We start from the raw sequence: 23,171 nt of genomic DNA, 5'->3' as shown, positions 1-23,171 counted from the left end.
ATTATTTACTCTCTGTATGCTTTAGGAAAACAAGTGCCTTGAATTGACATTAAGATCCTCAGTTGTTAAATAACTTTTATTACCATTCAGACAAAGTTCAGGTTGTTCATGTTACTGGCCCATTTTATGCGTTGAAAGTCTCTCCAAATGTTAGAAAAAAGATACCCACTTTTCAAACTCAGGGCCAGGTTTGACCTGAAATACTGTGAGCCCATATCACGAGTTACATTTTTCTTAGTTTTTGCATGATAAATAAAATTATCTGTAAGCTTGAGTCCATTTCTGTCTCTGAAGGAAAGTTCAGCCTATATATAAAGAGGTTGCCAACACCCATCATCTTGATCTCTCTAGGTTAATCAGTTTCTAAGAATTATACTTCTCCAAGATTTACCCTCTTGTCAAATCTGGTTACAGGAAGACCAGAGTAAGCAGTTCATTTGATATTAGGTGTGGCTCCTTTTCACTTTTTTCTTCATCAAAACCTGCTTTTGTTGTAGCTATTGATGTATATGTTCAGCGTATAGGTGAGAGGATGAGCGCTGGACTTAAGTGCCTAGTTTCAGATAATGGGTCTGAGACTGAGGTCCTTGGGTAAATTGCATAACCACTCGGAGTCCATTTTCTCATCTTCATAGAGTTGTGTGAAATAAGTGATTATATACAAAGTTTTTTTTCTATTTTTTTTTAATTTTTTTTTTAATTTTTTATTTTATTTTATTTATTCATTTTAGAGAGGAGAGACAGGGGGAGAGAGAGAGAGACAGAGACAGAGAGAGAGGAGAGAGAGACAGGGGGGAGGAGCTGGAAGCATCAACTCCCATATGTGCCTTGACCAGGCAAGCCCAGGGTTTCGAACCGGCGACCTCAGCATTTCCAGGTCAATGCTTTATCCACTGCGCCACCACAGGTCAGGCTCTATTTTTTTTTTAAGTGAGAGGAGGGAAGACAAACAAATTCCCATATGTCCCCCCCAACCAGGATCCACCTGGCAACTCCTGTGTGAGGCCGATGCTGAATCAACTGAGCTATTTTTAGCACCTGAGGCTGATGTGCTCAGACCAATCAAACTATCCTCAGCACCCAGGGCCAATGCTTGAATCAATTAAGCCATGCAGGAGGGAAAGAGGGAGAGAAGGGGAAAAGAAAAAGAGGTAGGGTGAGAGAGAGAAGGAGAGAGAGAAGGATAGAGGGAGAGGTAGAGAAGCAGATGATCTCTTCTCTTGTGTGTCTCTTTACTGGGGATTGAACCCAGGACGTCTGTACACTGGGCTGGTGCTCCATCCAATGAGCCAACTGGACAGGGCTTATATGTAAAGTTTTTACACATGAACTTAGAACTTGGGACAAGTTAAGCCTTTCTGATACTTCTGAGCTCCATCTCTAAAAGGATCATCACATATTTCATCTTGGCTATTAAATCAAATTGTTCAAAAAACTAAATAAATGTAGGGTGGAGGAAACCTCTAACATTCTTTCCTTCTAACTTCTTTACAAGGATAAAATTTGTTAATTTGACATTGTTAGTCTAGGACAGTGGCGACTGAGCAATGGAACCAGCAATAGTTTGATTAGATTCTACTAGCACCCAGAGTTCCAGCCATCTTCCTTTCCTAATCTGAAGAACTCCGTCTTCAAATTCCATACCTTTATCTGGAAAGAGGTCCTTGTTTTCCTTGGTCATGAAGAAGATACTTCAGACCAGTCTGACTCAGCCATCAAGAGTTAGTTTCCTGAGATGGGAACTGTAGCAGCGTGGAGGAGGAAAGAAGTGATTTCATTTGTAAAACAATTAAAAACCAAGTGATTGTTTTAATATTATTTACTCTCTGTATGCTTTAGGAAAACAAGTGCCTTGAATTGACATTAAGATCCTCAGTTGTTAAATAACTTTTATTACCATTCAGACAAAGTTCAGGTTGTTCATGTTACTGGCCCATTTTATGCGTTGAAAGTCTCTCCAAATGTTAGAAAAAAGATACCCACTTTTCAAACTCAGGGCCAGGTTTGACCTGAAATACCTGTGAGCCCATATCATGAGTTACATTTTTCTTAGTTTTTCCATGATAAATTATCTGTAAGCTTGAGTCCATTTCTGTCTCTGAAGGAAAGTTCAGCCTATATATAAAGAGGTTGCCAACACCCATCATCTTGATCTCTCTAGGTTAATCAGTTTCTAAGAATTATACTTCTCCAAGATTTACCCTCTTGTCAAATCTGGTTACAGGAAGACCAGAGTAAGCGGTTCATTTGATATTAGGTGTGGCTCCTTTTCACTTTTTTCTTCATCAAAACATGTTTTTGTTTTATTTTATTATTATTTTTTTTTTTTGCATTTTTCTGAAGCTGGAAACAGGGAGAGACAGTCAGACAGACTCCCGCATGCGCCCGACCAGGATCCACCCGGCACGCCCACCAGGGGGAGACCCTCTGCCCACCAGGGGGCGATGCTCTGCCCATCCTTGGCATCACCATGTTGCGACCAGAGCCACTCTGGCGCCTGAGGCAGAGGCCACAGAGCCATCCCCAGCGCCCGGGCCATCTTTGCTCCAATGGAGCCTTGGCTGCGGGAGGGGAAGAGAGAGACAGAGAGGAAGGCGCGGCAGAGGGGTGGAGAAGCAAATGGGCGCTTCTCCTGTGTGCCCTGGCCAGGAATCGAACCTGGGTCCTCCACACGCTAGGCCGACGCTCTACCGCTGAGCCAACCAGCCAGGGCCCATCAAAACCTGTTTTTGTTGTAGCTATTGATGTATATGTTCAGCGTGTAGGTGAGAGGATGAGCGCTGGACTTAAGTGCCTAGTTTCAGATAATGGGTCTGAGACTGAGGTCCTTGGGTAAATTGCATAATCCATTTTCTCATCTTCATAGAGTTGTGTGAAATAAGTGTATTATTATATACAAAGTTTTTTTTCTATTTTTTTTTTAAGTGAGAGGAGGGAAGACAAACAAATTCCCATATGTCCCCCCCAACCAGGATCCACCTGGCAACTCCTGTGTGAGGCCGATGCTGAATCAACTGAGCTATTTTTAGCACCTGAGGCTGATGTGCTCAGACCAATCAAACTATCCTCAGCACCCAGGGCCAATGCTTGAATCAATTAAGCCATGCAGGAGGGAAAGAGGGAGAGAAGGGGAAAAGAAAAAGAGGTAGGGTGAGAGAGAGAAGGATAGAGGGAGGGGTAGAGAAGCAGATGATCTCTTCTCTTGTGTGTCTCTTTACTTGGGATTGAACCCAGGACGTCTGTACACTGGGCTGGTGCTCCATCCAATGAGCCAACTGGACAGGGCTTATATGTAAAGTTTTTACAACATGAACTTAGAACTTGGGACAAGTTAAGCCTTCAATATATGAGAGCTGTTACTATATACCATATTTCCACATGTATAAGATGCACCCTATTTTGAAAAATTTGAGGTCTAAAAACTGGGTGCATCTTATACAGTGGTTGATTTTTTTTACTTGCATTTCCCGCTTTTTCATGCTTAAGGAGTTGTATGAATTTTATGATGAATAAAACTTGAGTTCAATAACTTTATGTAATACAATTTTTTTTCAAGTTTTGGGTGCCAAAATTAAGGTACATTTTATACATGGGGAAATATGGTATTCCTGTATCCCATGGCTTTGCAGCGCCAGGGCTGGTCTGCCAATAAATGTCAAATTAGCTTGTCATATCACCAAGATTTTCTTTTTTAATCTTCACTTTCTGAAAATGCAATTTTACAAAAAGACAGTTGCATTCTTCAAAACTGATATTTCTTTTCCCAGCAATACTGGTGTATAAATGCTGTGTCTAAAAGGTGTCATATTACTTTTCAGAATTTTCCCGAGTTTTATATAATCTCATTTGGAGCGCTGTATGGAAGCACTTGTCCTCATCAAGTTCCCACCTTGAAAATGTGGCCCTGGTCTGTTGGCTCAGCGGTAGAGCGTCAGCCTGGCGTGCGGGGGACCCGGGTTCGATTCCCAGCCAGGGCACATAGGAGAAGCGCCCATTTGCTTCTCCACCCCCCCCCCTTCCTCTCTGTCTCTCTCTTCCCCTCCCGCAGCCAAGGCTCCATTGGAGCAAAGATGGCCCGAGCAGCCAAGGCTCCATTGGAGCAAAGATGGCCCGAGCGCTGGGGATGGCTCCTTGGCCTCTGCCCCAGGCGCTAGAGTGGCTCTGGTCGTGGCAGAGCAACCCCCCAGAGGGGCAGAGTATCGCCCCCTGGTGGGCAGAGCTTCGCCCCTGGTGGGCGTGCCGGGATAATCCCGGTCGGGCGCATGCGGGAGTCTGTCTGACTGTCTCTCCCCGTTTCCAGCTTTAGAAAACTACCAAAAAAAAAAAAAAAAAAAAAAAAAAAAGAAAGAAAAAGAAAATGTGATGACGTATCTGGCAGTCCTGGAAACTGGGCAGAAGGCTCCTTTACTTGCCTGTATCTGCTACCCACCCTTCCCTCAGCTTGCCCAGAAATGAAACGGGGCCAAAACCCATTTATATAGGTATACAGTGTCTCTGGATGGGGCAGAGACACACACAACTTGATAACTGTTCTTTGTCACATCCTCTTTCCTGTCCCCACTGTGCCCAAGCCAGTCTCATCTCTAAACACACTGGGCTGATTAAGGACAGGAAGTTAATTTCCTAATAAATATTTTCAAGGGCTGAAGGGCAGCTCTTTGGGTGCACGTTGCCAGTTACCTTCACTTGGATGAACCTTCCTGCAAGAAGCCAAGTCTCCCTCAAACAGCCCTGCAGCCACCTGGGACCGTGTGCGTTCTGCTAAGGGAAAACAGGAACGGGCTCTGTCCCACTCTGGCAGGACTGTTGAGGGATGTTTGGAGCCTGGAGTGTGAGAAACACTTTCTTCTGTTGCTGTGAGGTCACATGGAGAGGTCGTGAGCTTGTGAGAAGAGAATGTGTTGGTTATTGAATTTTATTGTTTGAGAATTTGCTTGGTTTTTCTTACGAGCTTCATGGATTCTTTCATTCAATAGACATTTACCAGGCCAGGTTCTACTTAATAAAACAAACAAACAAGCATACCAAAAAAAAAAACCAAACAAACAAACAAAAAACAACCTCAAACCAGCTTCTTAAAATGAAATCGGGGAAAAGATACTTAAAAAACAGGTTGAATACATAATTCCATAGGGTGTTTTTTTCACTTCTTTTTTTTGTTTTGTTTTGTTTTACACATGTTAAAACCTGTAGCCTTGGCCTGACCTGTGGTGGCGCAGTGGATAAAGCGGCGACCTGGAAATGCTGAGGTCGCCGGTTCGAAACCTTGGGCTTGCCTGGTCAAGGCATATATGGGAGTTGATGCTTCCAGCTCCTCCACCTTCTCTCTCTCTCTCCCTTTCTGTCTCTCTCTCCCTTTCTCTCTCCTCTCTAAAATGAATAAATAAAATTAAAAACAAACAAATAAACAAAAAAACCCTGTAGCCTTTCTATTCATGCTCCCACCAAGTACAGAAACACCGAGGGCCTGGACCCCGGGTTACACCCTCCCAGGCCATGACCCCAGGCCTGCTGCAGTGCGGGGATCCCCTGGAGAACGCCAGAGGGCTTGAGAGCCCCACCCCGGCACCCAGGCGGCATCCGCGGACTCTGCCCCGGGAGGGCGGGCATCGCCCTCCATTCCCAGAGGGCTGAGAGGGAGGAAGGGCCTGCCGCCACCACCGCTGGAGCGGGGGCTTGGGGAACTCAATGCAGTCCTGGACTGGAGGAGAATGAAAAGGACGCCTTCAGCAAGGAGTTCTAAGAGGCTGGGGCCGGGGAAGGGCGTGTTTCTGCGTGCCTGTGAAGGGACGCACAGTGGGGCAGGAGGGGAAGCCTCGGGGACCTCAGAGAATGGGTCTGCCCCTCAGGCGCTTGTTCTTGCAGACCTGGAGGCCAACCCCAGTGGCCACTCGAGGAACTCCTGCAACCCCTCCTTAGTCTTGGTTGAACACCTGAGGTGGACACTTGAGGTAGCCAAAGGCACTGATCTAGTTCGCCATGGCCTGGCCTTGCACAGATGGACCGGCTCCTGATTCATCCGGGCCTGCTCTCTGCTGGTCTGCGCATCCTGCGGCAGGTCCTTCCTATTTTCCGGGAAGACGACGGGATATCAGGGCAGAGGTGTTTCACCTCCAGAGCCCACTTCTCAGGAGTGTTTCCCGGGCTGTCGATGAGAATGATGTCATTGTTGGGGGCAGGAGAGAGGCTGGTGGCGACCATAGTCTTCCTGCCCTGCTGTGTCCCACAGGGCCAGCTCCACCTGCTTGCCGTCTGCCTCTGTGTCTGCCATGCAGGCAGTGGGGACACAGACCTCTGGAACTGATCCTTGCTGAAGACAATGAGGGGCAGGTCCTCCCACAGGCCCCCTCCTCCACAATCACCAGTTTCTTTCAGATCACAACCATGGCTGGGGCAGCCTCCTAAGCCACCTTCAGCTACGAGGCTGGTGCTGGACACAGAGCTTCTGTCTTTCATTTCTTATACTCATTGGCAGTGCTGGTCTGTAACACTTCTGGAAAGTTAAAAAAACAAACACAGGAGATCTGCCTCCAGCAATAAAAATGGGTGTGAGAGACAAAGTATTTAAGTGTGTATAGCATGTATTAAATAAAAATAAAAGCAATAAAATGAATTTGCCAGTGTGAGGTGACTTCAGATAAGACACTTTTATTATTTTTGGTGCGGAAAACCCTAGAAGTTCAAAAGTCCTCCCTTCCGCCTCCTGGAGTGCCTGAATTTTCCTTGTTGATCTTTATGGATTAGGAGTCGTGATGGGAAAGGCAGAAATTTCGTCCCTGGGAAGGATTCATTTCTCAGGTTGCAGTGCAGAGTGTTGGAAAGTGCATAAACCTGGACCTGGAGAGAAAGTTTCCAGTCTTCCTTGGCCACTTGTTCACACGCTGTGGCCCTGGACCAGTTCACCATCTCTTGCCATCAAGAGTCTATCTCGCCTGACCTGTGGTAGCGCAGTGGATAAAGCATCGACCTGGAAATGCTGAGGTCGCTGGTTCGAAACCCTGGGCTTGCCTGGTCAAGGCACATATGGGAGTTGATGCTTCCAGCTCCTCCCCCCTGTCTCTCTCCTCTCTTTCTCTGTCTCTCTCTGTCCCTCTCTGTCTCCTCTCTAAAATGAATAAATAAAATAAAAAAATTAAATAAATAAATAAAAGAGTCTATCTCTGGGCCTGACCAGGTGGTGGCGCAGTGGATAGAGTGTTGGACCCAGACGCGGAAGACCCAGGTTTGAAACCTTGAGTTCGCAGGCTTGAGTGCGGCTCATTCGGCTTGAGTGGAGCTCACCAGCTTGAGGGAGGGTTTGCTGGCTTGAGCGAGGGATCATAGACATGACCCCATGGTCACTGGCTTGAGCCCAAAGTTTGCTGGCTTGAAGCCCAAGGTCACTGGCTTGAGCACAAGGTCACTGGCTTGATCAAGAGGTCACTCATTCTGCTGCAGCTCCCTGGTCAAGGCACATAAGAAAAAGCAATCAATGAACAACAAAGATGCTGCAATGAAGAATTGATGCTTCTCATCTCTCTCCCTTCTTGTCTGTCTGTCCCTCTCTCTGTCTTTCACTCTGTCTTGGTCACACATACAAAAAAAGAGTCTATCTGTGTGCCTGATACATAGAAAATGGTCACAAATTTCTTATTTTTCAGAATCTTACCACCCACCCAAGTTCCTTAACCCGGAAATCTGGGCAGTGTCCTGAACTTGTCACAGTCTCTCTGCACCCAATTCAAGCCAGGCACAAAATCTTGCCAATTTTCTCTGCATTTAGTTTAATCTTGCTTGTCCTCTCCACTCCTGCCCCAAGTCAGTTCAGTTCTTTTTTAAAATTTTTATTGTTTACTTTATTGTGTTGTCACAGTTTCAAGCGTCCCACTCAATATAGCACCCTGCATCGTGCCCCGTATGCCCCTGCAAAGTCTCTTCCATATGCTCCTCACCCCCTAACTAGACCCCCTTTCCCTCTGGCTATTGCTACCCTGTTGTCTGTATGTATCCTCATGGGGTATTTGAGCTCCTGCATAGTTGTAAGTATAATGTTGTCATAATGTATCCCACCTGTGTCTGTCAATTTATTTCCACTTGCCTCCTCTCTTAATGGTCTGGCTCATGTTTCTTCCTAAAGCTCTAGGCCAGTTATTAATACCAGCCCAGTGACTTTCCTGATCAACCTAGGAGCATGTGGTATTTTTCACAAAAGAGGAAGACCATCTCTGTGACTTTGGACTTCGCTTACTGAACCCCTGAACCGTAAGTTTTGGTTTTTCAAAAATGTGGTATTTTAAAATGTTGATATAGGAGAAAAATTTAGTATAACTTTTGTTTGCTTCTCGTAGAGAGAAAATATAGTAAGTTAAAATTTAGAATCATAAGGCCTATATCCCCTTCCTGCATTTCAACATCTCTCTAATTTTTATAAGGCTGATTATTAGATAAATTAATGAATCGGAACTCTATTCTTTTCATTTCCTTCTGGCTAAATAAAGGCAGGAGAAGAAGCAAGGGATTAGTATGATATCTAAATTACTTGGACAAGCCTTGGGGCTCTGCTTGATATTCCTGTCCCTGTGTTTTCTCTCCAAATACAGTATTTCCATGATTTTGAACAGAAATTTCACATGTAGAAAGTATCGCAGGGAGTATTGGACAGGAGACTTGGGATTTTTTTCCCCGTGTTTGAGATTTGGATCAGAAAGGACACTGGTCTTGTTCCACAGATTCATTGCCTTCTTGTTATTTTAGCCAAAGTCTTTCTCTCTGAAACCTTTCTATAATGTTTGCTTCTGAGAGTCCTGCAAAGTAGGTCACCATGTCTTCTGCCTGGAAAGGGGGACCCTGACGTGCAGAAAGGCTGGTGCCCAGCAGACGTGAAAGCCGACACTTCAGTCCTTCTTCAGGACTATAAACCGATACAGCATTCTGCTTTGGTCACTAATGTTTAGTTCTCTTGCACATGTGCATGACGCTTCTCGATGAAATGTATAAGAGAGGCATTATGGTGAGTTGGAAGCAGGCAGATGTCCACCCGGTACCGAGCCCTGGCTGGGGCCACTCACAAATTGTGTGACCTTACGCCAGTGCTCCACTCTGAGCCTCAGTTTCCTTGTCTGTGAAACGAGAGTCATCACCTGCTTTACAGGGTAGTGGGGTTTTCTCATAATGTATATGAATTTCCAAGTATGGTGTTTAGGTAAATGCCTCATTTGAATTTTTCTTGAATATCCTTTTTTTTTTTTAATTTTGTTTTAAGAATTCTTTTTATTTGTTACTTACAGTTGATGTATTATATTAGTTTCATGTGTACAGCCCTGTGATTAGATATTTATATAGCTTATGATCACCCCCATAAATCCAGTACCTGAATCTTCTCAATCATCTCTCATTTGTTTCAAATTCAAGCCTACAGCCTTCAGTGTGGTACTTGATGGAAAACATTAACCTAAGCTGTAGAGACAATAATTAGCTTTAACTCCTTTTAATAACTTCACTGTCAGGATGGTGTAGGCTGTGTGAATGCCGAGGATGGGAGCGTTGGAGGGTGATGTGTGGTTAGCGGTTCAGAGCACTAGGCAACAGCTAAGATCAGCGATGGCTGAGAACCTTGCAAAACAATTTTAAAGCATAAGCTATTGTATAATAATAAACTTACCTGCTGTACTGCAGTCAGTATTCTTTAAGTTTTCTTTTGATTGTGGTTACAAAGGACAGGTTTGCTGCTTTCCTAGATTTAATTCTATGTCTGGACGAGACAGAAAGGAGGGTTGAGACAGAGAATACCTGTTTTCCAAAACGTCATTCTGTAGTTCAGGAGTTTGGGTGAGGTTTTTGTTTTCTTCTGTAAGCTATCATTCTGCAAACTTTTATTTGATTCTTCTTGCATGCAAGAAACAGTGTTAACTTAGCAAGGGGTCAAAAAGCTCGAAATGGAGGTGATAGAAGGCGTTTCACGATACAAGTCAGAGTGTGCTTGTTTCGTGATACAGGAAAAGTATACACAGGTACTACTGTAGGTGTCCCCAGGGCCTCACGACCAACACTTATTCACAAAACAATGAGTATTATTGGTCAGACTCTTCCTTGGAGAGTTGTACATTCTTGGAAAAATTATTCAGGCCTCTCCTTGGGTCCACCTGCTAAGTAATGAACTTGTACGGCAGAAGCACAGCACCTTAAAGTGGTGGTGGGATTCAGCCGGTTCTCACTGGTTCAGCAGAATCGATACCTAATTTCTGATTCAGTGAATCGGTTATTAAAATGCCACTTGTAATCAGGGTTCTAAGGTGGACGCCTGGACAGTCACTCATGTGGAAATCACAAATGTACATTCCTTACTCTTTTTTTTTAAATGTTCATCTGCACAACAGCGTATTCTAAGCGCCTGTAGTAATGTTCATTCCGTCCATAGGTGAAAATACTGGGTGGAACTATGTTTGTAATATTTATTTATTCATTTCATAAAACTCATTATACCTTTGATGCAATACTCTATTTTAATTCCCTCACGTTTGTTACTTCAGTAAACAAACATATAAAGTAAAGAGAAAAAGTGCCAAACAACCAGAGGGTGACAAGCTGTCATCGGAAAGATCTTAAATAACAGTTTTATTGTTTTTTGTCAGGTATTATTTAATATTTTTTTCATTAGTATTTTAAAACTCTCTCTTATAACATAATCTAGTTTTGGGTACCTCTTTTATTATTCTTATTTAACTATTAAATGCATGAAATAATGAGCTACCTTCTGGTATACCGTTTTTTTATACTTAAAACAGTCATTAAGACAGGAACCGGTTGTTAAATAATTTTTTTTTTTTGTATTTTTTCCGAAGCTAGAAACGGGGAGAGACAGACAGACTCCCGCATGCGCCTGACCGGGATCCACCCGGCACGCCCACCAGGGGGCGACGCTCTGCCCACCAGGGGGCGATGCTCTGCCGCGACCAGAGCCACTCTAGCGCCTGGGGCAGAGGCCAAGGAGCCATCCCCAGTGCTCGGGCCATCTTTGCTCCAATGGAGCCTCGGCTGCGGGAGGGGAAGAGAGAGACAGAGAGGAAGGAGAGGGGGAGGGGTGGAGAAGCAGATGGGCGCTTCTCCTGTGTGCCTTGGCCGGGAATCAAACCCGGGACCTCTGCACGCCAGGTCGATGCTCTACCACTGAGCCAACCGGCCAGGGCCTTAAATTATTTGAATCCCACCACTGCCTTAAAGTCATAGCTCATCCTCCCCCACTCCACATTTTATTATTGAGCACCTATTTTGTTCCAAGCCCTGTGATAAATTTTGGAAAAATAATTCTGCCTAAATAGAGGTCACAGACTTTCCTTTAACTGGAAATTGTGTTTTCCAGCCTAGCCATCTATCTTCCCAGCTCACCTCGACTCCGAAGAACACTGAGCTGGTTTCAGATATCACAACTGTTCCGCAGTGGTTAAAAATCGTCACCAATGAGTTTACACAGAGGAGTGTATGCTGTAGACCAAAAAAGTAGCTTAAAAGATTCTGGGAAATGCTTTTTAGAACTCAAACAGGTCCAGAGGTTCTCTATTCTTCTCTACATACTGCCCCAAACCTGTAGTGACATATGTTTGGATGTCTGAGTTCTGCAAATTAGAAGCACCCTCTGTTCTATTCCTCATACCATAAAAAAGATGAGGGTTGGATGATACTGCCCCAGGTTGGGGCTTCCCTTTAAAGCCTGGTGGGACAGGGGGCCAGCCAGGGCTCTGGGCAGTTCATCTGGTTTGTAAGAGTATTCTTTGCCGCAATTCATGGAGAGGGTTGGGGAACTTGGCAGGGAGAAGTTTGAAAACATTTTGATTATTTCGTTTCTAGAATATTTCTTAATGTTAAGTACCTGTAACTGAATAATTTATGTCTTCTTAGGGGAAATACCAAATCTGCTATTTTGGGCAAGAATGTGGTATCAGGAAATATCAGCCTTTGGGCGTCTTGGTAGTGGATGATCAAGAGGAGATGTTTGTTCATTTGTAGAAAAAGAGTTCATTTTAGGGCCAGTTACTTAAAACATTTGAAGCACGGTCATAGATTGCTTGGGAATGCCCACACTGGACAGGTGTTGACATAAGAAAGGAAGCATGAGAGGGGCCGTTGAAGAGAAAAGACGTGGTGTAACTGGCAGGATTCGAACCTGCATGGGGAAACCACGTTGGATTTCAACTCTGTGGTTCTTCTGTGGTCTGTCTGGATCCAGTGTGAACCTGCCTGGCCACAGCCACCCGCAATCCATGTGGAGTGGTTCCACACAGGTCTGGGACCCCCTGCCCAACTGAAGGATCAGGTTTTCCTTTCATCTGATCACTCATCTCTCTTAACTGTCCTTGGGCTGCAGGGAAGCGGCCGTCTCTCTGACTCTGCTGCTTCCTTGTACCAACTGCCATGGAGCCCAGTGTCAGGCAGCGTGCCGGGCTCGCGTCTTACCTTTTCCAGTCCTGGGATACGGCAGTGGCAATGGCTCTGGGGCCAGACAGACCTCTGTTCCAATCCTTCGTCATCCCTGATGTGTGTGATCTTGCAGAGTGTTCCTTAACCTCTCTGGAAATAGGAGCCTTAACAATTCACTCCCTAAGGTTTTATGAGATTAAAATCAAAGAATGTATGGGCGCATTCCTCCAACTAAGAAAATAGAAGTGTGATAACTTACTCCAGAAGGTTTAATGAGGTTAAAATGAAAGCATATGTAGGCCCTTCTTCACTCTAGTTATGAGTGAAATCCTTCCAAATCCCCTGTACGACAAGTGTCATCTCTGTTCTCCGTCTGAGGTGGCAGGTGGAGCTAAGTTCCTGGTCCAAGGCCACAGAGCTAAAACCAGCCAGAACCAGGATCGAAAACCAGTTCCGTCTTGCCTCCAGATCTACATTCTCTCCCCACCCCGCCAACCATGTGTAACAAAGCTTACGTTTTTATTTTCAGTCAAAGTCCACTTTGTCAAGTTCTGTGCCTTGTGAGTCTGCCCGGCCAAGTGTTCTAGTTTTCACTTGTCACCTGCTTGATTCTGGACATTCTGGTCTTGCCTTGGCCTGAATCAAAGCTGGGAGGCGATGAAAGAATATCTCCAAATAGCAGCCACGTCTTATGAAACACAAAATCCAACTTATCAGAAATTTTGAACAATTGCTGAGGCGTGTATGATAAACTAGTATCACACTGACGAAGAGTAATTGTGTGACTTTAGACAAGTTGCTGTACTTCTCCAGGCCTCAGTTTGTCAAATGAGAAGTTTACAAAATCTCAAATCTCTTTCCCAGCGCCAAAATCTCTGTATTAGTTCAGACCTTTCACTACTGTTGTTTTTCTTAGCTGGAAAGAGAAGAATTTCCTTGAAATCATACTTTAATCAGAAAATAAGATACAACAATTTTGCTTGCAATCATTTTAGTATAAAGTCATATGCTGTTTATTATGATTCTCATTCAAGCTTTCTCTCATACTAGGCTCCTATGATTGATGAATTGATTTCTCAGATGTGTGTTAAATTTCCTTTCTCACATAATGCAGCTTTGGGAAAATCAAATGGAGCCTTAATTAGTTCACAAAACGTAACTTGAACTCAAATTTTAGAAATGTACAGAACTGGCCCTGGCTGGTTGGCTCAGTGGTAGAGCGCCAGCCTGGTGTATGGATGTCCCAGGTTCAATTCCTGGTCAGGGCCCACAGGAAAAGCGCCATCAGCTTCTCCACCTCTCCCCCTCTCAATTCTCTCTCTTTCTCTCTACCTTCCTCTCCTGAAACCATGGCTCAATTGGAGCAAATTGTTCCTAGGCGCTGAGGGTGGCTCCACAGCCTTTGCCTCAGGAACTAAGAAGGGTTCTGTTGCTGAGCAATGGAGCAATGCTCCAGATGGCAGAGTACTTCCCCCTAGTGGACCTGCCAGGTGGATTGCAGTCAGGGCTTATATGGGAGTCTGTCTCTGACTCTTCTCCTCTCACTAAATTAAAAAAAAAAAAAAGTATAGAACATACAAAATCCATTTACCGTTAAATATTCCCAACTTTTTTTTTGTAATTTTCTGAAGCTGGAAACGGGGAGAGACAGTCAGACAGACTCCCGCATGCGCCCGACCGGGATCCACTCGGCATGCCTACCAGGGGCGATGCTCTGCCCACCAGGGGTCGATGCTCTGCCCATCCTGGGCTTGCTATGTTGCGACCAGAGCCACTCTAGAGCCTGAGGCAGAGGCCACAGAGCCATCCCCAGCGCCCGGGCCGTCTTTGCTCCAATGGAGCCTTAGCTGTGGGAGGGGAAGAGAGAGACAGAGAGGAAGGAGAGGGGGAGGGGTGGAGAAGCAGATGGGCGCCTCTCCTGTGTGCCCTGGCCGGAAATCGAACCTGGGACTTCTGCACGCCAGGCCGACGCTCTACCACTGAGCCAACCGGCCAGAGCTATTCCCAACTTTTTATTTAACTTCTGAATGACTCAAATTTCAGGAGTTGATGTCCCCTGCCCTGCCGTGCCAGCATCCACTTCGGTAGTCTCTAGGGGACAAATCTCCATTATGCCATAGACTCAGTAGCCATCCCAACAGGACACTCCTATCTGAAGACCCAGAGGGCTGGTGCCAAATTTTTGTTGCCTTCTAACAACTTGACTTGCTTTCTTAATTACAAGCAAAAACAAAAACAAAAACAAAAATAATAGTGAAACAAGAACATAATTACCATATAATTTTTCCAGTTTCTTAAAGATAATTTTATTGAACATAACTTTTATGGGAAGGAGACATTTTTTTATGTGGAGATAAATTAAAAACACCCAACTTTGGGATTTTATTTTTAAAATATTTTCTGGGAAAAGTAGACTTAATATACAAGACTGGGCAAAACACTAGCCATTATCCTCTAAAAGATAAATCATAAGTAAGAATATAAAATAATACCATTAATAAGAAGACAAACAATACAAATAAATAATATAGGTAATAAATACCCATAAGTAATAATACAAGAATAAACGTGCATACTTACAACTGTAAAACTCCTTTTGCTCACCCCTGTATGTGTTTTTCCTGTCATTGTCATTTCAACAAAATGAATTTTTAGTCTCCCAAGAAAGCTTCTACTGTAGTGCAGTTATTATGAGACGCTGGGATCCAGGATGAGTAAGGCCATCTTCACCTTCCAGCAGGGGTCGTCAAACTTTTTATAAAAACCGCCCACTTTTGCAGTGCTGGTAGACCTGGTCCCTACCGCCCACTAGTGGGCGTTCCAGCTTTCATGATGGGCCAATCGCGGCGCTGTTTGGTTGCACGGTAGGGACCAGGTTGACCAGCACTGCAAAAGTGGGCGGTTTTAATAAAAAGTTTGACGACCCCTGCCAGGAAGACAACAACTACCTATGGCCGTGATGGCGAACCTTTTTATAAAAACCACCCACTTTTGCAGTGCTGGTCAACCTGGTCCCTCCCGCCCACTAGTGGGAGTTCCAGCTTTCATGGTGGGCGGGTAGCGAAGCAACCAAACAGCACCATGATTGGCCCACCATGAAAGCTGGAACTCCCACTAGTGGGCGGGAGGGACCAGGTTGACCAGCACTGCAAAAGTGGGTGGTTTTTATAAAAAGGTTCGCCATCACGGACCTACGGGGTGGTACATGCAAACTACCATAATACAGTGTAGTGAGCTGCACTATGTTACAGACAAGTGAGCAATAAATTTTACCTGAAGAAGGCAGAATGGATCACAGAGGAGGTAACACTGGGTTTCAAAAGATAAGTAGGCATGTGACAGTTTTGCATGTTTAGGTGCTTAAAAAAGAACCTGAAAGGAACGATTCACCCAAAGGGTACCCTTTAGTAGGTAATATGCTAAGTAATAATTAATATTAATAGTCATTATCTCTTATAAGATGTTTACTTGCTAGACACAAGTCCTATCTCATTTAATTTCCGCACTTACCCAAGAGGTAGGTACTATTATCATCTTCCCCATTTTATAGACATGCTGAAGCACAGAGAGTTCATATAACCGGTATAAGGTCCCATGGCAAGTAGCTGATCTACATCAAACCCCTGCAGTCTAATTCCAGACCCATCTCTCAGCTACCATGTCCTAAAGCATTCTTGCTATTTCTTGGTACAGCTAATGTTAAGGAGGTAAAGGAGGTAAAGGAGAGAAACTTGTCAGTCATAAGTTGATCAGCGGGTAGATAATGAACTAGTGCTAAACAAGAATAAAATTGCAGTAGTAGAAGCTAATGAAAAAATAGATTTAAAAGAACTGTACTTGCAGCTAACCTGGTTGCTAGAAAATAACTTCCTAGTAGTGGTTTGTGAATGCCCCATTCACAAAGAGCAGGTTGTATTGATGTGAATAACAACTGCTGTTGTAAAGATATTCTGGCAAAGTATTCTGGGTCATCAGGCCCAGAGACTAACTGCAAGACTGTCCATTTCACTGTTTAACCAGAAGTTCACTTTTGCAAAAAGGAGCCAAGACAAAGAAAAAGAGAGGTCATTCATAATTATGTGTGGATATTTCCATTTCAGTATACTTTCCATTGCAAAACAGATCTTCTCAGAAGTGACTCTTCATTGGAAAACATTGATAAATCCATGTAGTTGAAAGAGGGTGGCATTTGGGGACTGGAGGCTGGGTTAGTATAGGCTCCAACATAGCATACTGAGTAGCTTGGGCAGCTGTTCCATATCCTGACCGTGCATAACATGGCCAGGCACATACTAGACCAGGGGTCAGGAACCTATGGCTCCCCAGCCAGATGTGGCTCTTTTGATGGCTGCATCTGGCTCGCAGACAAATCTTTAATAAAAAAATAATAACGTTAAAAATATAAAACATTCTCATGTATTACAATCCATTCATTTCCTACTGCTCATGTTCATGGTTGCGGATGGCTGGAGCCAATCACAGCTGTCCTCCGGGACAACACCAAATTTTTATTGGATAATGCGTAACGCACACGGGTCGTTGTATGGCTCTCACGGAATTACATTTTAAAATATGTGGCGTTCATGGCTCTCTCAGCCTAAAAGGTTCCCGACCCCTGTACTAGGCCCTCAATAAAGGGTCAGCATTATACTTTATTTAAGTCGCCTATGAAGCAAAAATAGATGGATTTCAATTATGTCTCATTTTTTAAAACGTGTCTCTAGGGAACTTCTGTCAATATTATCTTGACCATTGGATATTGATGGAAACAAGAAGTAGGATTAGCACATTCTTGTCAAAAAAGAAAATAGTTTTGAAACGTGACTCATGTTTAAGACTATGAACTTGAATCCAATGAAAAGTGTTTTTCTTTTGATTGAAAAAGAAATTCAACAAAGTATGTTCCGTTCTTTGTCTTGACCAAGAATCTGCGTCTAATAGGGGGAAACAGTTAAATTTGAGAGAAATTGAGAAGATGATGTCTTAGAAGAAATAATTAGGAGAAACAATTTTATATAATAGAGTTTTTCATTTGTTTGTTTTGCAGTGTTTTGTTTTTGTCAGGGGACCAAGCCATTTAGCCAGTGTGCTCTTTTTATAGTCTCAGGAGTCAGAGTTGATTTGAGAAGCCCTGTTTTATATAAAAATATGATAAAGGTTTTCATCAAGAGCCTACAAGCTGATGTCAGGGTGAAGAACAGAGAATACAATGAAGTTCAACTCCCAGAGACCAACGGTTACTTCTACTCTTTATTTGTCCAGCTTACTTTGTGGGATACCACTGTTCACCCATTCAATAAACAATGAACAGGTCAGTTTGAGTTAGATTATTTGAAATCTTGATGAAATCAAAAGAAAAAAAAAGAAAGACATGTTTTAAAAGTGAGACAAGAGGGTATTCATTTTATATCCAGTACAACATTCAATAAAATAATAAATTGATTCCCAATGTCTTCTGGAAATAGAAGGGGGAAAGTCAGGTAGAGCATACAAGTGGGAGAGGAAATTACTTGCAATAATCACAAACTTTAACATGAAATATATTTGGCCCAAAACAATCTGAAATGGCTCATATAAAAAATTTGAGGTGATACTATTTTAGGTATGGTTTTTAAATACTACGTTCAAGATCAGACTACAGTTTTGAGATAGTCACACTATATATATCTATATTCTAGCATACTTTCTTAGGCATCCTAACTTGTTTGAAATTTATTTGTATTTTTGGTAATGTTTTAACCAATAACAATTTTTTCCCTAAAAATTGCTGCTGTTAAATAGGTTTTCCCTAAAAAAATGTCCCTGCAGTCCCAAAGGGAAAACACTTGCTTACTGAGCTTCTAGCTAATGTAAATCAAAGTAGTGTGCTACTCATAATGTTAACACTCAGTAGAATCTGAGTGTATTTATAAACTTGTGATGATGCAGATCTGTGTCCCTCTAATAATTTAGATCTACAAACGAATCTAACATCAAGGAGAACCAAACAGGAATCGGGCACGTTCTTGTATCTCATGAATATTTTGAATGAGACAGGAACATGTGCTTTAGCAAAAAAGAGAATCTATTACAAAAGACCAGACTATAATTATTTGCTAAATGATGAATTTGACAAAAAAATAAAGTCAGCATACATTACTTTTAAATGCATAGGGAAGGAAGAAGAATACCAGTTACTGGACTATTTTCTCTAGTTGTCTAACGTTACATAAGCAACACTCTTTTAAATAAAACAATGAGAAATGGAAAAAGCAAAAGAAAAAAAGTTACACATGGTCATTGTACCCTAACTCGACCATTAGGACCACCATTCACATGTGCAGGTATTTCTTTTAAAAATATTTCAATTGTGAAGTCTAACATACATACAGAAAAGCACATAAAACTTCTATTTACAGTTTAGCAAGTAGTTAAAAGCGATTGCCAATTTAACCACACCCAGGACGAGAAATGAAACATTGCTGGGCGCTCCCCACACCCACCTATCCCTTCTCTGACCCTCACTAAAGTCACCACTTTTTTTGACTTTATGGTAGCCAATGCCTTGCTCTTCTTGACAAATTTACCACTACACTGTTGTCACCTGTCTAGGTACTACTAAACCATGAACTTTTTAAAATTAAAAAAAAAATTAATTATAGTTCACATATATTAGTTTCAGGTGTGATTCAACCTTTATGTACTTTATGAAGTAATATCATAATAAATCTAGTAACCATCTGTTAGTGTCTGTAGTATTTACAATATTAATAACTATACTCCTTATGCATTACCTCCCCTTGACTTATTTTAGAACTGGAAGTTTGTACTTTTTAATCTCTTTCTCCTGCTCTGCCCATCCTCACACTCCTTCCCTCGGCAACCATCAATTTGTTCTAGGTATCTATTAGTTTGTTTCTTAGACCATGTACTTTTTTAACTGTTTTTCTTTACATGAATATACTTATACTTGTGTTTTCTTTTATACCTTGCTTTAAAAATTTTTTAATATTATGCTTGTAAAAATTAATTCTGTTTTTGTATAAAGTTGTAGTTTAATTTTCATTATTGTAAAAAAATTGCTACATGTATCTATTATCTATGTATCTATCTATTAATAAGCATTTGAGTTAAAGATTTTACAAGTAATATTTGGATATGTGTCCTAATGTGAATATCCTTGTATTTCTTCAGGGTATATACCTATGATTGTAATAGGTGGTCATAAGTATTGGTTTTAATCGTAACAATTTTCTATTTATTTAATCGTAACAATTTTCAAAATTGCTTCTATTATTTCATAGTCATAATAATCATCCTGTTATCAGACAAAACTACCTTCCATTGTGACTGAATTTTATAGCCTGGTCTTTGGTAATAAATTCACTCCTCCATTACCTAATTTTTTTATGAAAGTAATAAAAAGCTTAAAACATAGAATTTATAGCAGAGATAAAATTTCATGAGTTATGTCCTCTTATCTAGACAGAGAAGTCAGTTTGTTGTCTAGACAGAGAAGTCAGTTTGTTGTCACGGTAGATGTTGAAACTAATACATTTAAAATAATTTTTAGGGATATTTTTATTGAGTTATATTTAACATGCAACATTGTATAAGTTTAAAGTGTATAACATATGTATTGAAATGATACATTTATACTGTAACAAGATTGCCATAAAAGGGTTACCTAACACCTCTATTGGGACACATAATTACTATTTTTTCTGGAGTTGAGAACAACTAAAATCTAGTCTCTTAGTAAGTTTAATGTTTATAATAGTTTTGTGGGGTTTTGTTCTTTGTTTTTTGGTCTATAATCACTATACTATTATATGTGTTAGGTCTCCAGGACTTATCTACTAGTTACAAGTATGTACAAACAACAGTTCTCCCATTCTCCCTCCACCCCCACCCCCTGCCCCAAGAATTTTTGTTTTTAAAAGTGTCATGAATGTTTGCCCTGCCAGGAAAATCCTAGAATTCAGTTTAACCCTTTTGTGTAGTTTTAGCTATACAGTTTTGTGATAAAATAAAATTAAAATGTCATATTTTCCAAAGTCCACTCTTCGACATCTCTTTCCTGACTTCTCTGAAAGTGATTTTAGAGTTTCTCCATGCATGTTCCCTGTCCTTCAACTTCATATACTACCTCACTATCTAATAAAACCTTTTAATGTGCTTTGACCCAGGAACCAAGGTTGCTAAGAGACCACCTGTGCTGAATGCACTTTGCTCTAGCAAGAGCAGACAGAGAAAACCAAAGAGCAGTGTGATCACTACAACCTGGGATAAAGTCAGGTGAGCAGTGGGTTTCTACTCTTCAGTCCTTACAGGTTGTCTGGTCTGTCCCTCACTTCCTCTGCTTGAGTCTCTCTTTTACTGCTGTTGAAGAAAACTGAAGGTATCCCTCAGGGTACAAAGAAAGGAGACACAATCTGGAGGCTGAGGTTATAGGAGAGAAAGCCACTTTACAAATCCAGGCATTATTCTTCCCTCTTGTTTCTGTAACATAGGCAAAAGGAATTGTTGAACGTAGGGTAAATTCTAGGTGTTTTCTAATGATTGTTGTGTAATTTGGGCCACATTTTTCCTTCCTTTAAAAATGAGGCTAGTTGCCTGACTGGGCGGTGGCGCAGTGGATGGAGCATCGGACTGGGATGCTGAGGACTCAGGTTCAAGACCCCGAGGTCGCCAGCTTGGGCGAGGGCTCATCTGGTTTGAGCAAAAAGCTCACCAGCTTGAGCCCAACGTCGCTGGCTCAAGCAAGGGGTTACTTGGTCTGCTGAAGGCCCGCGGTCAAGGCACATAAAAAACAACAACAAATAAACAAACAAACAAAAATGAGGCTAGTTATTAGAGAAATTAATCAAGATTGCTAAAAGAGGGAGAAAATGACACTTGTATAAATATCATCTATCTCCCCCCTCCTTAAAATTTAACTCACCTTTTTGAGTTTTGAGTGAAAATAGCACTACCCCAATCTTGCCACTTTTATTTTTTATTCATTTGAGAGAGGAGAGAGAGAGGGAGACACAAAGGGGTGGGGGCGGAGCAGGAAGCATCAGCTCCCCTATGTGCCTTGACGGGGTAAACCCAGGGTCTGAACCGGAACCTCAGTGTTCCAGGTTTTCGCTTTATCCACTGTGCCACCACAGGTCAGGCCAATCTTGCCACATTTAAAGAGGACGGATTTTCATTTTAGGTTGAGTGTAAGTAAGGGAGTTTGATGTAAGCATTTGAAAATTGCTTATTTAACCTTGCCTTGCTGCAAAAGGAGTTAAGAATGGTTCTTAACTCCCTAGGTGACTGACATTTTGTAAAATCTTCCAACAGTATGCTAAATTAACTACAAATTAATACTTTTACAAATTTAATTATATGTTTTAACATTCCACTATTTTAAAACAGTTAGATTATCATTGAAATGTGGAGGAAATTAAATGATTGATGTCTTATTAAATGGCCAGAATATGAGAGAGAAGATTTTGAGGAAAAATCAATAAAATTAAAAGTTCTTTTGTTTTTAAATTTAAAATTTTTTTTTTAAATTTATTCATTTTAGAGAGGAGAGGGAGAGAGAGAGAGAGAGAGAAAGGAGAGACAGAGAGAGAGAAGGGGGGAGGAGCTGGAAGCATCAACTCCCATATGTGCCTTGACCAAGCAAGTTCAGGGTTTCGAACCAGCAACCTCAGCATTTCCAGGTCGACGCTTTATCCACTGCGCCACCACAGGTCAGGCCTAAATTTTTTTAATTAAAAAAATTCACCTGCTTTTTCCATATTTTCAAATTTTCATTTCCTGGTAATACCTACTGTATTATAGGTTGGAAGAATGGCATCAGTTGATGCCATTGTAAAATAATGCCAATGATTTATTTAGCAGATAAGATTTTAGATGACTTAGCAGATAGGATTGTAAATAACTTTACAGATAAGATTTCATTAATACTGATAACATAGAAAAAGAATAGTTATTCTGATAGTTCTTTGACCTGTTTCTTTTCTTTTTAAAAATATTTATTTTTCAATTACAGTTGACATATACTGTTATATTAGTTTTAGATGTATAGCAGTGATTAGACATTTATATACTTTACAAAGAGGTTGAGCTGTTTCTTTGAGAAAGAAAACAAACTTGGCATGTAGAAAAATCTATGATTATAAAATCTAAAGTGGCCAAAATGAGTGGATGAAAAATATTTTAATTCATTAGGAGCAAAACATTTTAGTTCATTGGTTAGTATTAAATATGTTGAGTTTTGCCTAAAAAATGTTTCCTCATCACTATTTCTTCAAAGTGAAAATATTAGATTGAGTTTTAAAAATCAGAATTATAAATTTATTCATTTGAGGATACTTCTCTCTTTTTCCCCTAGGAAGCGGGAGCATTCTAGATATGACATGTAAAAACTGGATATTAATTTCCACTACCACCCCTACAAGTCTGGAAGATGAAATTGTGGGAAGACTTCTAAAAATTTTGCTTGTTATCTTTGTTGACTTCATGTCTATTATATATGTTGTTGTAACTTCTTAGAAAGCTGACTTCCTTTACTTTATTGATAAATTTTATATTAAATTCCCATGAATAAACGTTTGTAGTTTAATGTGTTGAGTGATTTTAATTTGATGACATCTTCAATTATTTTAGAAGCCAATAGGACATTACAATAAAAACAATATTGTCTACTTTTAGTACTTTATGGTTTATACAACATTTTCATGAATTGAAGTGGAATTTCCCCCCCAAGATCAATTCTACTGAGTCATAAAACTTTCTGATTTTTAACATGATTTTTA

General features: G+C 41.5%; 1 protein-coding gene and 1 pseudogene across 1 annotated transcript; one reads left to right on the top strand and one right to left on the bottom strand.

Annotated features, from left to right (window-relative positions):
- Positions 1 to 5,825: 5,825 nt before the first annotated feature.
- On the bottom strand, positions 5,826 to 6,386 carry LOC136381271 (rho-related GTP-binding protein RhoC pseudogene; annotated as a pseudogene).
- Positions 6,387 to 8,157: 1,771 nt separating this feature from the next.
- Positions 8,158 to 23,104, top strand: MRLN (myoregulin). Its single transcript, XM_066349795.1, has 3 exons — positions 8,158 to 8,241; positions 20,562 to 20,670; positions 22,748 to 23,104. Exon 3 carries the CDS (start codon positions 22,768 to 22,770, stop codon positions 22,906 to 22,908), a length of 141 nt encoding a protein of 46 aa, XP_066205892.1. The 5' UTR covers positions 8,158 to 8,241; positions 20,562 to 20,670; positions 22,748 to 22,767; the 3' UTR covers positions 22,909 to 23,104.
- The last annotated feature ends 67 nt before the right edge of the window (positions 23,105 to 23,171 follow it).

The sequence above is a fragment of the Saccopteryx leptura genome, chromosome 9, assembly GCF_036850995.1.
Source record: "Saccopteryx leptura isolate mSacLep1 chromosome 9, mSacLep1_pri_phased_curated, whole genome shotgun sequence".
NCBI lineage: Eukaryota > Metazoa > Chordata > Mammalia > Chiroptera > Emballonuridae > Saccopteryx > Saccopteryx leptura.
This window is presented reverse-complemented; position numbering and strand designations above follow the sequence as displayed.

Excerpts from the sequence above, each read along its gene's own strand:
- MRLN (XM_066349795.1), top strand. The coding sequence starts at position 22,768 with ATGACATGTAAAAACTGGATATTAATTTCCACTACCACCCCTACAAGT.